Consider the following 16632-nt stretch of genomic DNA (forward strand, 5'->3'; position numbering starts at 1 on the left):
GAAATTTCTTTTTCCTTTCCCTCAAACCATTTTCTCTTACAGCTCCCCTCTCTCCTGCTGTTGTTTTCCTTGTCCCTCTCTCTCCCTCCCTCCCTCTCTCTCTTTCGCTGTCTTCCCTCTCACACAAAGACCCCCAGCAGCAGCCCACTAAAGCCCCCCTCCCCCTTAGGTTACAACAGACACACACACACACACACAGAGGCTGCTCCGCTCACAAAGTGGGGGGTGGATATGGTGCTGGCCTGGGTGCTGTGTGTGTGTGTGTGCGTGTCGGTGTGTGTGTGTGTGTGTGTGTGTGTGTGTGTGTGTGTGTGTGTGTGTGTGTGTGTGTGTGTGTGTGTGTGTGTGTGTGTGTGTGTGTGCGCGTGTGCATGTGTGTGTTCTCAGGTCTTTATGGCTGTTCTTCCTTGCTCTGCAAAATACATAAACAATCCATCTCTAACCAGTCTGTGACAGAACAACATCATTTCATTTCATTTCATTTCATTCATGTGATGCAAGTGGACAGATGACGGCTATATACTCTGCATTCCAGAGGCAGTCTTGGCCCAAGGGTTAGGGAGGTGGTAGCCTATTTAGATCAGAGAGCTGCATTTTTGAATCACACCCATATCAGTGGCTGAAGTGCCCTTGAGCATGGCACGTAACCCTACATTGCTCCAGGTCACTGCAACCAATACCCTGCTGTAATAACTCAATAAATTGCTTTGGACAAAAGTGTTAGCTAGCTCAGTGCAATGTACTGTAATGTAAAGTCAGTGAAGATGAAAAAATACAAATCTGATCATTATAAATGAGAGATTATAAATGTGTTCATATCATATTCTGAAATTAGTTAGTAGGCCTATCTGAAAGTTGGACTCAAAGGACTAAAACTCAACTGTTTTTTAAATATTATTCTTTTTTTTAATTGACATCCTAATGTTTGTGTTTATGGATTACATTTCTCTTGGTGTGTGTGTGTGTGTGTGTGTCCGTGGGTGTGTGCGTTCAGTGTGGTATTGTCTGTATAAGTAGGCTATATGTTAATTGCATTGCACTGTACTGTCTATATGTTTTAACTCCAATGTCTGGTCAAATGCAATTTCAGTCTTCTGCGCCGATGCCTGTTGCATAGATTTTTCACAATAAAGTACACCATGACTTTGATTGGAAATGTAGTTCAAGTTCCTTATATGGAACTAAAGAAAAATAATAAAACAGCAATAACGTGAGGTGTTGTATTTGTGAGCTATTGCATACATACGGTGTATCGATTTATGCAGTACTGGTAACATTTCAATGAAGAAATTGGTCAAAAACATCTTCTTTGAAGTAGGCCTATGTCAAAACCCATGTACATGTCTCAGAATATTTCTGGCAATATTTTTGACTGATAGGGAACTGTTAAAGAAATATTATAATTATCTCTACAGGAACCGTTGTGGGGAAGTCCTCAATGGCTGTCTTGATATTTTTGCGTTTATTCTATGTATGTGTTGTGTTCTTCTACATCTTTAATTTTGGAGGGGGGTCTGGTAACACCAGTGCTCTGCCATGCCTATAATTACATTACATTACACTTAGCTGACACTTTTATCCAAAGCGACATACAGCTATTTAGGTACAGGGTATTGGTTACAGTCCATGGAGCAATGTGGGGTTAGGTGCCTTGCTCAAGGGCACTTCAACCATGGATAGAGGTTTAGGGAGAGGTAGCCTACTGGTGGGATTCAAACCTGCAACCCTCTGATCTTAAGTCCATTTCCCAAACCACTTGGCCACCACTGCCACATTGCTGCAGCTGTTGTGGAAATAGTTCACACTGCTACAACAGTTCATTTTGGGGGATAATATGACTCAGCGGACCAAGGCACCAGCCATACAGTCAGGGACCAGGACTCATGCTCAAGGCTGGCCAAATTTAACGAGGTAGTGTATGCTGCCATATCCCTGCTTTCTGTCCTGTTCTATATTTGACTTTACATAACAGCAGTACATTACATTACATTTAGCTGACGCTCATTATCCAAAGCGAATTAAAATGTTTTTTTTTTTTCTTTTTTCTTTTTTTTAAAGTACAGGGTATTGGTCACAGTCCCTGGAGCAGTTAGGTGCCTTGCTCAAGGAGTGCGGTAGGGAGTGGGAAAATGGGATTTGAACCTATAACCATCTGATCTACGGCCCATCTCCTTAACCGTAATTAATTAGGCCATAGCTGCCCACGGCTGCCTCTATTCACATAGAGTAGTGTTTGTCAACGGGGGCGGTACAGGCCCCCAGGGGCCGTTGGGGAGCCCTAGGGGGGCGTTGAGAAGGACACAACTGAGTGAGGGCAGGGCTTAGTCACCATTGGGGGACATTACTCTTATTTTATTTTTCAATACTATGGGGCCATAGGCAGGTTTATGATGAAGTCAAGGGGGGCGTTGGGATGCTTGCGATGAGGCCGAGGGGACGTTTGTTCAAAAAAGGTTCTGACATAGAGCTACCCCAAGGAGCTATAGTCACTTGTCCTCGTCTAGCTCCGTTTCTGCCACCTTTTTCCCTGCCCAATTTCCTTTTTCAGGTCCATCACTTAACTAACTGAACATTGCATGTCAAAAATAATTGTGCTCCTTTCTAAGAAACAAAATGATGCAACTAATCAGTTTTAGAAATCTCCTTTCAAATCTCAGATTAAAAAGATATCAATTTGTAGGGAGCTAAAATGCACCTGTCAATCACAATGATGTTTTAATTTTTCACCCACATATGCCATGTTTACATACATAAGTTAAAAAAAAAAACTGATTAGAAACATCCCACATACATGTAACCCAAGGCTTAAACATCAGACTGGGAAATAATAAATAAATGCTGTCACATTTCCCCATCTGCTGTACCGCTGCCTACACCCCCCCACAGTTGAGATGGTACATTCCAGCCACTCTCACTCCTTATAAGGACAAAATGCAGAGTGAATGGGAGGCCAGGCCGTGCCAGTGCAGACAAACAGGTGGGGAGACGTGGAACAGCTAGAGCAGTGGTTCTCAACCTTTTTAGAACAAACGCCCCCTTGGTCTCATCACAAGCCTCCCAACGCCCCCTTGACCACAAGCCCGACAACGCCCCCCTTAGTATGAAAAAAAAGAATGAACTAATGCCTCCAATGAGAAATAAGTACTGCCCCCTCTCAACTGTATCCAGCCCAACACCCCCCTGGGGCTTCCCAATGCCCCCTGGGAGGCTGTACCGCCCCCGTTGAGAAACACTAAGCTAGAGCACTGATTCACAAACTGTGGACTGCAGATGGGCCTTGAGATGTCCTGAAAATATATCCCGGATTTATAGTAAATAATATTATTTAATTACAGCAGTGTAAAGTGCAAAATATGACATAATTGAAAAAATATGGAAATATAATTAAATAAAACTAGCCAATTCAATATTATTTGAGTATCATATTTAGTTACAATAAATCATATTTAGTTACATATTTAGATACAAAAATGTTTTGGACATAATAGCAGTAAGCCCATGCTGATACAGAATAACTAGTGCTTTGGATGACTAATCCGGTATAACATTCAGACACCACTTCGTCCCCTCTTCCCACTCTAGTCTAGACGCACGTCAGCATTTACACCATCCAACCATTCGTCTGATGACGCAGTGTTGCTCATAAATTTCAGTTTAATACTCAATAAACATACTATATTCTTAAAAGTAGACATGCTGTAGATCAACACATCAATGTCCAAGACGCTGCTGAACTGGCAGCGGATACACCTGATCTCCAACTGAACTTCTTTTTAGAGACGGACACGTTTCAACTTTTATCCAAAAGAATTAAGCCATTCTGGAGAGTCATTGGGTAAAAAATATGGTAACACTTTACTTGACGCCGGCAACATACATGTGACATAACGGTGTCATAACATTGTCATAATGCAGTCATGAATGTGTCATACACATTATGTCAACATCATAAACATTGTATGACTTTGTCTTTAAGTGAAATTCGGTTATGACAAAGACAGGCCGAACAATGTCAACTTTTCATGGCCATAAAGCGTTTATGACATTGGCATTATGTTTATGACTCGTTCATGACACTATTATGACACTGTTATGTCATACGTATGACGCCAGCGTCAAGTAAAGTGTTACCAAAAAAAAATCAGGATCCAAGGCCTGGCTCTCTTTTCATTATTTGGAGCCCTTAAATACGCATACTTTAGACTGATTTCAGAATTTCAGTCTCATAAAGTCAGCCTACATAACACATCATCAAAAAATGTATAGTCTTCAAATCACAAATAAGAATTTTAATTCAACAACTTAAAAATGCTCGTACAGCACCCCATAAAAGTGGATTTTGCTTCCGGATGGTAGATCAGTCAACACAAGTCCCAGGCTCACCCAGAGGAATGACGCCCGCTTTAGGAAAAGTCTGTAAAAAAAAAAAAAGCCTACAGGGAAATTTCAAGAGATGTTGTCTTTCTGAAGAAACTTCTTCTGTCTCTTTTCCTTTACATTTCTCTTTCTCTTTTCACTTCACCCTCTTCATGTTCAACTGCATGACAATGTGTACAGTTGAACTCCGTGCTACAAGGGAAATGTCTGTCAATCAATATCTGTTACCACGGAAACGGTGGTAGTTGCCTATTCCGTCTCTCTGACGGAATGTCTTGGCTCTTCTAGGGAGTTGCTGCTTTGACTAAATCCTCTGTTGACACAGTATCTCTTTGGTCCTGGTCCTTGCCCTGCTTAGCATGTGACTCTGAGGATGCTGCTTCTTCTAACCTTCGTTTCTTCCGGACATGGTGCTGGTGGGATTTTGACTTCAGATGAGCTAGAAAGGACAGGAAGGATGGAATTGCTCAGTCAGAACACATCGGACACATTTTCAGATTGACATGGATATTAAATGTTCTGAATGTACAGGGGTGCATCTCTCAAAACCATAGTTGCTAACTTCATTAGCTACTTTGTTGTTTGCAATGCAATTTGCCATTGGCAACTGCCCAAGTTGCTAACTGGTTAGCAACTACGCTTCCGAGAAACGCACCCCTGATTTGCAAAAGGGCCTACCGTGCCACTCTGCGTCTCCTATGATGATCCGATCACAGAGGTCACAGGTGTGGTGGCTCCTCTTGTTCTTGTCTGCAATGTCCAGTCTCAGCGGCTCAAGGGACGGCTTTTCACCCTGCCATGGAGAACAGAAGAGAAGAGAGCAGAAGATGACCAATATATACAGTACAGCAGTGGTTCTTAACCTTTTTGGAACAAACGCTCCCTTGGCCTCCTCACAAGCCTCCCAACGCCCCCTTGACCTCATCATAAGCCTGACAACGCCCTCCTTAGTATTAAAAAATGAAATGTACTAATGCCCCCAATGGCAACTAAGCACCTCCCCCTCTCAGCTGTATCCTTCTCAACGTCCCCCTAGAGCTTTGGCCAGGATGCTTTCCTGGTAAATGAAGGTTTACATAAATACTTAAGTAAGTAAGTAAGCAAGTAAGTAAGCAAGCAAAAGTACACGTAAGTAAGTAAGTAAGCAAGCAAGCAAGTCTGACAGGTATACCTTTTGAAGGCTCTCTAGGACATGCAGAGCGGGATGGAGGACTTTGTCCTCCCAAAGTGTCAAGTCTGTGACGTCAAGGGCATACACTGGGGGCACATTGGAACTCGGCCCTACAGAAAATACAAAGAAACAACATGTCGTCAGGCTGACCACTTAAAACTGATACTGTCCCATTTTTGGAAATAAGCTTATTTTACACCTCTCCTTGAGTTGAATGATTGAGTTTTACCTTTCTCCTGTACTTTCAACCGTTCTCTGAGTACGGCAGTGCAAATTTTACCTCTAAGCTAGCAGTTAACATTGAGTCCTATGAGACCAGGTAGCCGCCATCTGGTCTCATAGGACTCAGTGTTAATTGCTAGCTTGGAGGTAACATTTGCACTGCCATACTCAGAGAATGGCAGGAAGTACAGGAGAAAGGTACAACTCAACCATTCAACTTAAGGAGAGGTGTAAAATCAGCTTATTTCCAAAAATGAGACAGTATCACTTTAAGTGTTTAATGTACAGCTAGAAAGAAGTACATTTACAGGATGCCCCTAAATGGTTACAAAACCAACTTTAAAACAATGTAAAGTAGGTGTTTGCCATCAATGTTTTTTATCATCAATATGTTTATCCTCGTGTAATATTTGTGAATGATACAGCAAACTGTTGAATGATACAGCAAACATACAATTCCTTTCCTCCACACATCCCAAAAGGTCACACTCACTCACTCTTAAGGAAGCGGTTCCGCACCCACTTGTTCTGTCTTCTGGCATATCGACGAGTGGCAATTTTCAAAGCCTCAATGCCTGTAATACAAAACAACAGATTAGGTTGAGCAGAGCTCATCTAAGAATGAAGGGCAGCTTTTACAGTATGCTGCTCAGTGAGAGTAAGGTCCAAACCATAGATTATTACATGAGAAGGGACCTCTTTCCTAACCTGGGTCTCATGCAGATGGTTGTTTCCAACTCTTGTGCGAGTGTGACAGAAATCTTCTTGCACCTGTTCGTCCCCCTCAGGGCGCGAACGTGCGACCTCATCAACTACATCCGTTCAGATATGGGAGGCACAGTACGATACCGCTGGACTAAAGGACCAGTCCCCCATCCCATCGACAGTGTATGAGGCTATCGGGAGGGAGGTTTACTAACATTCCACGCCAACTCTGCTGCTAGTTAGCCTCCATTACACTCTCCCCCTTAAACCTCACTCCCATCCCGAGTCAATCAGCACCACTGTGACGGACTTTATTGTTTTCTCAATGGAGGAGAGGCCAGGAGGCGGGGCGAGGCCACAAGCACAAGTGGAGGACGCAAGGTTGCATATTGGCATGCACCCACTGTGATACCCCACCCTGGCCTAACAACCTCCAACTCTGGAATTTATCAAGACAATTCTAACCTTTCTGCTTGAGTGTTTGGAGGTCTTCCTCGCTCGTGTCCTTGTCTGCTGTAAGAAACTCATGGAACTCCTTGAAGCCGATCGACTGGAAAATGCCGTGCTGGTAGTCCTGGCTGATGATTTGTAAACAATGTAAATAATAATCAGTACGCTCCGTACGAAATACAATACTTTAAAAGAATGAAGATGTTATATAGTATATGTTTGAATATGAATGAATATGTTGGACATGGACAAGATCAACCTATTCATGGTGGTGGTATGGGCAGTATAAATTCCCACATTTTCCCCAGATTTTCACACATTTGCAGTATTTGCAAGTATGACACATTAATGTGCAATTTTCTTCTCAGTGTGTTAAGTACTTAAATTTATTAGTATTAAAATTATTAGCATAGCTTAGCAAGTAATCACTTGACAAAATAGATAACCATATTACATTAATTTTAGAGGGTTATAGTACATTGGATGATGTTTCGTTTGGCTCCATAGACTTCCATTGCTATGCTTAATATGGATACTGTTAAACTAGGCAATGCAAACAGAGAAAAAACAGAAAAAACACATTTTTATTGGAGTTTATTTAGTAGGGACAATGCAGTACACATTATTACAAACATCACAAGGCAAGGCCATGACACAACTTGCAGATGTGAATACATAAAGGGTTTATAGCTAGATAGCTAATTTGCAACCTCAGTCCTTGATCAGACTAACTATTCTAATAAAATACACAAATCAATATAAACTTGATAATCCTCCCACACAGCTCCTGGGAGAAAGGTGGAAATGGCGAGTCCAACAGTTTGAAAAAGGAACATATTTACATAATGACCATAACATTGGAATGTTAAACCTTTATCGTTTTTTACACGTTTTATGAACTACTGAACATTGAAAGTCTAGATGAAGTTCATGAAAGAACTGCAAGGTTTTAAAGGTGCTTTTGGCAACATGAACATCGCCAAACATTTCACCACATTTGAACATTTCACCAATAAACTTTAAGGTTCAGGTTTGGCTTTTGTTGCCAACTTACATATACGATATAACTCTCTTATATTGACTGACATATTGTCTGTGATGATCCTGCTGTCTGTATTCACGACTACAGGCTGTAAGGACTTTGGGCATGAGAAATGCTGCCCCCATGATATACTGTACTGTCCAGTAACACTACCCTACTTCCCCCATATTTTGCCAAGGCCTAACTGCATATGAGCAATCTCCTGAAATGAAGTGGACTGTTTCAACAGCATAGGAAGTATAGATGTGTATGGAGAAAGGTGAAAGGGGAATGTCTCAAACGGGCTAGGCTACACAACGTAAGGTGAACTTGAACTTTTCCTTATGAAATACTTTTCAAGGCTATGAAGTGAAGAAGGCTCTGCGCCACTACGCGTGGGTCTCTGCCCTCATGTTTTGAAATTAATAGCCATGTTTAAATAAATGCTTTTTAATCATTTTTGCACAAGAAGAGTGCCTTGGACTCCCTTTTGTGATAAGACATTACTTTTCAAGGCTTCCCAAGGGTGCCTAATGCAAAAATTTTGGCCCTATCTGCCTGGTAAGCACTTGAGAAGGTAATGTTGATGAGAGCTCTGATTGCAATTCCCCATGACTTGGACATTTTCTGCAGATGGACAGTGAAAAACGATCCACCTTCACCAGGGGGAAGTAGGGTAGTGTTACTGGACAGTACAGTATATCATGGGGGCAGCATTTCTCATGCCCAAAGTCCTTACAGCCTGTAGTGAATACAGACAGCAGGATCATCACAGACAATATGTCAGTCAATATAAGAGAGTTATATCGTATATGTAAGTTGGCAACAAAAGCCAAACCTGAACCTTAAAGTTTATTGGTGAAATGTTCATGTTGCCAAAAGCACCTTTAAAACCTTGCAGTTCTTTCATGAACTTCATCTAGACTTTCAATGTTCAGTAGTTCATAAAACGTGTAAAAAACGATAAAGGTTTAACATTCCAATGTTATGGTCATTATGTAAATATGTTCCTTTTTCAAACTGTTGGACTCGCCATTTCCACCTTTCTCCCAGGAGCTGTGTGGGAGGATTATCAAGTTTATATTGATTTGTGTATTTTATTAGAATAGTTAGTCTGATCAAGGACTGAGGTTGCAAATTAGCTATCTAGCTATAAAGCTTTTTTGTATGCACATCTGCAAGTTGTGTCATGGCCTTGCCTTGTGATGTTTGTAATAATGTGTACTGCATTGTCCCTACTAAATAAACTCCAATAAAAATGTGTTTGTATACACACCTGTTTTCTTGAACACTTTGTTGGTTATAAAGTAGATGGAAATTCTGAAGTTCGGCGATGAGGCCTTTTGAAAGCATTTCGTCTACGCGCTGATCTAACCGTTCATCCAGAGCTGTGTAAAGAAGTATTGAGTGGGAGCGAGTTACCAAACAAATATGGTAACACTTTATAATAATGTCTGCTTATAAAGACTTAGTAATCAATTAACTAATGATGAACAAAACAGTTTGAACAAAACAGTTTGAACAAAACAAATGTTTTTATTATTAGCTACATTTTGTTCACGATTTCACAAATCTTTTAAGAGTATTATTAGTCATTTACAAACAATTTGTAAATGTTTGGTGAATATAAAACATTAACATAACATTTACAAACATTTACAAGTCATTTACACACATTTGTTAATGCTTTCTTCATCATTATTTACTAAGTGTTATTAATGTTTTATAAGCAGACATTAATATAAAGTGTTACCGAAGTATTGCGTAGGAGTTACCAAACAAATATGTCTTTATGCAGAGCTACAGCATGCACCTACAGTGGAGATTAATTAAGTTTTCAGGGAAGACAAATAATGAATCATCTGGTAACTACAGAATAGCACAATAAACCGACTGTAGATCAGCATCATCAATAACCCTGGAATTGACACCAAGATTGTGAAAATGTGATCATTATTAGTAGAGATATGGGTTTCGGTAGCTATACTGGCCAGTGCGAGAAAGCGCCCCCTAGAGGAGGGGTATAACGGGGTCAGGAAATTCGAAACCTATCATTTTTCAGTTGTAGGACCTCAAACAAAGCAAATGAAGCAAAAGTATCAATTTTAGCACAAAAATCCAACGGGAGCTGTTTTTCAGACACTTCATACCACACCTACATGGTCGATGGAGATAACTCAGGTAAACACAAAAACACCAGCTCTAACCTCATTTAGTACACAGGTAAAATCATAGCTACTGGATAACCAAAACTGTCAACATAACTCTGTGTAGTCTGCATTGATATTTGTATTTGGACAAAAAAAAAACAAGAATTTTCAAAAAGACTTTAGCACCACCTCGTCCCTGTCTGTGTACACATACTATGTACACAGGCAACTGTAATGTTTGTATCTCTATGACAGTGACATCACTGACATACTGTGTTACGCTTCGATCAAGTTCCTGTGTATTTCATGTGGTATTCGACAAGGACCCAGGACCGATTACAGCCTGGGTTTTTTCGCAACCCTTGCCCATCTCTCTCTCCCATTATTATCCTGTTTCCACCTTACCTGTCCTGTCTGAATACAGGACAAAAAAAAACAAAAATGAATCTTTTTTTAAGTATGTGTGAAGATTCTAGCCAGGCTGTGCCCTCCTAGTGATGCAACACTTTCAGTGCTTCAACTAGTCAGTTCAAGAGCAATGAAACAACTTTCTGACTTCCCGAAAATACGGGAACTCCTCCCACTTTGTCAGTAAGCACACAACCATAAGCACACCAATGGAGGCGGGTCGACCATGCCGTTTGGGAAATGATAATTGTTATGCTCTTGGTTAGACCAAGTCACAAAGAGATTTGAACGTCGATGATAATCAGGCTATGAAGACTCACCTTTTATATCGGAATTCAACCAGAAGATGCAGGTGTCCCTGAACCTCAGTGGGCCTCCAAGATGGTCGCCGCCCTCCTGCCCTCTCTGCTGCTCCAGCAGCCTGCTGTGGGCCACTCCCGTCTCCTCAAACACCTGCAGACTCCTGAGACACAGAAACAGACAGAAAACACACACACCGTTACACTTCAGTTTACTGCTCCTGATACACATTATAAGACACAAAACACATCGTTACACTTCAGTTTACTGCTCCTGATACACATTATTAGACAGAAAAAAATACACCGTTACACTTCTGTTTACTGCTACAGCGTAAGAAACAGCAGGCTCCTCTCCTGGCACACCATGTTGGAAAGGATTCATCTTGAAATGAACTGTTTCAAATTTAAGGCACTGGTCTTCAAACATGCGCTAAATAAATATGATGTCATTCCATCTCGACGCAGGTGTCACACTGGAATTCTATGAGGTTAAAAAAAGAACCTTGCAAGCTTGCGGGTGTCATGGGGATGCACCATGGCTGCCATTTCGGGATCCACCTCCGCCAGTCGCCGGTGCAACTCAGAAGGTCCTAGTTTCTGAATGGCTATCTTTGGGTCTGGGCTCTTCAAAGGCTTCAAAGGCTGCTGTGATTCACCTTCATTGTCCTGTTGCACAGGGAGGAAACAGGGTTTTATTCAGCCTTATTTTTTAGTTCTCAAATACATGGGTCCTACATTTTTGTTTTCCCCTGACTGCGCGAAACTAGCTGCGCACAACTCAACCTCTGATTGTTGGAAACCGCTGTCGGTCAAAAAATTAGCTTACGTGGTTGGCTGCCAGTGTGTCTTAGCCTTACTTACAATATCGTGTTTACAAACACAGTGAACCCATGTATACTGTACAACATACACGGTTCAACTGTTTCATGCAGATACGTACATAAATCCAATCAATGCCTGCATCTATTCACATTGCTGGAAAATGTAGACTTTTTAATCAATAAATATTGGTTTCAGAAATTGGGCATATTAAAGCCGTAGAGGTCCACAAAGGCAATATATTAAAAATAAATGTTCTGCTCTAAAGAAAAAAGGTATAATTCGGGATATTTGAATATCCTGATCATATTCGGGATATTGAACTGCATATACATGCACTTAATGACTTCCTCAGATGTTTTGAGGCACCTAACCCCACATTGCTCCGGGGACCCTAACCAATACCATGCAAATAACTAAGTCGCTTTGGATAATATCACCAACCAAATGTAATGTAATGTAATTCAGTGACTCTTTCAACTTACACGTCACCACCTTAGAAACAATCATGAAAAAAAAATTAATAGTAAAAAAAAAAAAATCAAGGAAATTGCTTCAAATACATAACCCCTTCAAATAAGTATACATTTGTAAAAAATCCACAGAAACAACACTAACGACTCTTACACTAGTATTATCCATCAGCACTTTCCATAGCAATGATTCGATGAAGTAGTTTGTCCCTCCAACAACTATCGGCAGCTTCTGGCGCTGGTGAAGATCCTCTATGTGCTGGGCTGCATTAAGACCTTTTAACAGCTTGGAGATTTGTAATTACTTTCATCATCATAATCATCATCATCATCATCCAGTGTGTGTGTGTGTGTGTGTGTGTGTGTGTGTGTGTGTGTGTGTGTGTGTGTGTGTGTGTGTGTGTGTGTGTGTGTGTGTGTGTGTGTGTGTGTGTGTGTGTGTTTATGGTGGGGGGCATGAAATGTATAGTATACCACCCACTGCACCATTAGTGACTGATTGTAACGATATTGTATCGAACAAAGAAATCGCAAAAAGCAGATACTGGCCTAATGATCCCATTTCTAAATTTCTACCCCTATAGCTTCCTCTTGCCCTTGCCCCTTGCCCCTCCAAACGGAGCAGTAATAAACGGTAGGGCTGGAAATGCAATCCATATGAATTGAGACACCCCTTCAACAATCATGGAAGGACAGTCATAGCATTCCAAACCAGCCCCTCTATGCTTAAACCAACAATATCGCTTGTAATAACAGTAATTAAGGACAACAGTGTTGCACACTCGCAATTCCTTCACAATTCGACCGCCCCCACTTTGAAAACCACTGGGCTACACCATTGCTCTCAATTTTTTTTATTTTAATCTACTATGTTGTATGTTTTGTTTGTCTTTTTTTAGTGTAGTCTTGTCTTTGTGTGCTATTGTAATTGTCTGTCCAAAATGTTTACTGTACTCCCAAAGCGCAAGACAAATTTCCTTTGGGGCAATAAAGGTGAATATTCATTCATTCATTCATTCATTCATTCATTCATTCATAGGATATGAGCTGGAGTGCGCGGTTCCTGAAGTCCACCACGGTGTACCTGCTGACCAGCGGGTCCAGGAAGCTGATCATGTGATGGGGACACTGAGCATGCTCCTCCACAGTGACTTTGTTAGTGATGATGTCTAACCCCTTGTAGACCTGGGAGAGAGAGAGAGAGAGAGAGAGAGAGAGAGAGAGAGAGAGAGAGAGAGAGAGAGAGAGAGAGAGAGAGAGAGAGAGAGAGAGAGAGAGAGAGAGAGAGAGAGAGAGAATGAGAGAATGAGAGAATGAGAAAGATAGCTAAGGGTGTGTTTTTTCCAGAACATGACTGTTTTCATGGCCTGTCCAGGTGGTTTTGAAAAAGTGCTTTTTATATTTGCACATAATACACAGTACAGTGAAATAAGACTACACAATTATAAGGCTATATTATGTCATATTAGTAATATGACATTATTAGAATATCCAAAAGAGGGCATACAAAGCATGCATACCACTTTGAATAGAGAATGCATGTAATTGTATGGGGCCCCAGCAAACCATGCCCATGTCTATTAGAAAGGCATGGAATCAGATATACAATAGCCCTACAACATCTTGAGTTTTCGACGTTGCTTGGCGCATGACACATGGTACATGTCAGTATGTCAGTGTTTGAAAGCTGCACATGTGTGTGTGTGTATTGTCTGTGTGTATGTTGTGAACGAATGTGTCAGAGAAAGAATTGTAAATCCATATATGAGTAGGTGTGTGTGTGTGTGTGTGTGTGTGTGTGTGTGTGTGTGTGTGTGTGTGTGTGTGTGTGTGTGTGTGTGTGTGTGTGTGTGTGCGTGTGTGCGTGTGTGCGCGTGTGTGTGTGTGTGTGTGTGTGAAATTGTCAATGTCATTTTTAAACGTTTTTGTGAAACTGCACATTTGGAGAAACACAATTTCAAACTTCTGTGCTAACCCTGTTACATAGATGTCTGACAATAAAGTACACTTGATTTGACTTGACTTGACTTTTCTTGAACTGACAGCACAACAGCCATGTAGCCTATGCGTCACGGATGCAGGCAAAATAGGCATGCTAGTTTTCCCTCAATCATGTCTTACCTGCATCGAATCGGCGCTTATTATTTCGCCTTTCAACCGTTTACCGATTTCGATGGCCAGTTTAGATTTGCCAGTGCCAGTGGCACCGAGAATAACAACCAATCGGGGTAATGTTTTCGTTATGGTCTTCGGCATGCTGCAGGTGGACGCCATGACACAGTCCCTCACTTCTTCCTCGCGACACTTTGCAGTCTTGCTGTAGAACTAGTTGTAGGCTACTACCGCCACCCGCTGGACCGAAGTGGCTATGGGCTTTGGGGCCTACTGATGCATTGCCAGGTTCTAGACTAGGGCTGTGTCTCAAATGACACACTTAAGTCAGTGCACTTACAGTCAGTGCACAGTGCACACAGTGCACTGAGGTCTTTAGTGCATAGTGTCGTGGAAAAAATTGAGCACTATGCACTGTGCCCTCACTGGAAGTGACGGCTGAGCATGGCATTAGCTCGCCAAAATATCAGTTGGCTACTGTTTACAATGTACAGCGTCAGGTGCTTGTATTTCCATTTCCTTCACCCCAGAGGACAGCAATCACACATACAGTACTTTGGTTGGCATGAAAAGGTTGGTGTCCCATCAACATTACTTACAGAATTAGGAGACTGTTGACCAAACTCTTCTACTGAACTGAATGCCACATTTCCTCCGTGTCATTGTCAACATGGCCGCCGTTTAGTGCGTGCAGTGTCCATGGCTGAATCTCAAATGGTGCACTTGTGCACTTTAGTGTTCATGTTTCAGTGTGCATGCCGTATTAGTTACGCACTGAAACATAGTGCCCGAAGTGCACAAGTGCACCATTTGAGATCCAGCCCATCATTCAAGCACTGCATTTTTCCGCCATTGTTAGGGGATCATCCTGGCACTTTCAGTGCACTGGCTCAACTGAAATTTTCAGCGTGAGCGCCCTAGGCACTGAAAAACAGTGCCCGAAGTGCACAAGTGCGTGATTTGAGACACAGCCTAGGTTGGGTCCCAAGGTTTCTGATTTTGGCACGAATAACGCCTGAATAGTGTTTGGTTCTTGAATTGAAATTAATTGTAAAGTAGTAATAGAGTAGACTACCCTAGTGTTTGGGAAGAGTACCCCACCACCTGACACTCCGCCCAAAATAGCCTACAGATACAATTTGGGCAGATTGTCAGGAAGAACATTAAAATGGTAAAACCCCAGAAAGGATCATGATCTGCTTCAGTAGCATAGCCTACATAGTGAGATGCACAATTATTTTGATTAAATGAATGCATCCCCAAACCATGACAGGCCTAGCCTGGTTCACAATCACACCAGACGGTGTGTGTGTATACACCGTCTGGTGTGAACCAGGCTATGACAGGCCCACTTGACTGCATGGGTTCTTTACTTATTTGGTTACCACATTTTGTTTATCCTGTTATTGGGACAGACAGACTAAGGATATGGATTGCTGGAGCCATGCCGTGTGGTCTGGTGATACGAAGATAAACAAATTTGTTTTAGACGTGTCAAGCATCGCATGTGTGGTGGTAAGTGAGTAGTTCTAGCACAAAAAGTGTTTTGTGCTTACAGTCAAGCATGCTAGTGTGGATTCCAGAGACCCTTGGCTATTCAGAATTGCCCCCCTAATAATTCTGTAAGGTCTTGCAAGTGTTTGCTGTCAGCTTCTTTTTTTTAGAGGCCAGCACCCCCACAGTCGAGTGAAGCCTGCAGGCTGCTCCAAGCTGAACAATTGACTTTGCTGTCAACTTCCCCAATACATTCCTCCAAACTTTTTTCTCCACACAATATTCCCTGAACAAGGTCTACGGCTCACTGGGCATAATGGTCAGGACGCAACAGAGAGCTATGAATGACAACACACAGTCTGCTGAGAGGGCATCCAGGTGGCTCTGGGTTAAAAAAGGAACAGCGCCATTTTTGAAAACTCATTTTATCCCTTCAATTTAAATTGAATTGATGACCCCATCATCATAATATGTAGAGTTCAGATGCAAAACCCCCTAACTCCATTTCTGAAGACCTGCACTTCTATATTTTTAGAGAACCCAGTTGTTGGTTTGGTATACATTCATGTACTTGATAATACATATAAATAGTTATATTACATAAATCAAATTTAAAAATATGCAATTTTGATAGCTTTGTTTTAAATAAAAATGAATTAAGATCATTTTCTGAAATGGCACTTAGGAGGTTTTGCATCTGAACTCTTCATATGTAGGCTATGTGACAAATAAAATAACTTGAACTTGAACTTGAACTTGAAATTATTGAGTTTATTGAGTTATCAAGTTCTTCCAACCATTTTGGTAAAAAACAGTTATATGTCATTTGAGCCAGGTGACTCCATGGTCTATGTACGCATTTCTGCTGGCCTCTCCAAGCTATCCACAAGGACAAAGGAACACTGCCTTGTGTTGAACCCATAGAATG

The 16632-nt window shown here is 41.5% G+C and overlaps 1 protein-coding gene across 1 annotated transcript; it reads right to left on the minus strand.

Annotated features, from left to right (window-relative positions):
• Positions 1–4269: 4269 nt before the first annotated feature.
• On the minus strand, positions 4270–14387 carry trit1 (tRNA isopentenyltransferase 1). The gene is made up of 11 exons (XM_063185986.1): positions 14220–14387; positions 13143–13283; positions 12253–12354; positions 11309–11472; positions 10825–10967; positions 9223–9334; positions 6941–7053; positions 6268–6345; positions 5549–5658; positions 5056–5170; positions 4270–4816 (listed from the first exon to the last, which is right to left on the minus strand). The coding sequence occupies exons 1-11, from the start codon at positions 14370–14372 to the stop codon at positions 4662–4664; spliced, it is 1386 nt and encodes a 461-aa protein (XP_063042056.1). The 5' UTR covers positions 14373–14387; the 3' UTR covers positions 4270–4661.
• Between the last annotated feature and the right edge of the window lie 2245 nt (positions 14388–16632).

This window comes from Engraulis encrasicolus, chromosome 20, assembly GCF_034702125.1.
Source record: "Engraulis encrasicolus isolate BLACKSEA-1 chromosome 20, IST_EnEncr_1.0, whole genome shotgun sequence".
In the NCBI taxonomy this organism is placed as follows: domain Eukaryota; kingdom Metazoa; phylum Chordata; class Actinopteri; order Clupeiformes; family Engraulidae; genus Engraulis; species Engraulis encrasicolus.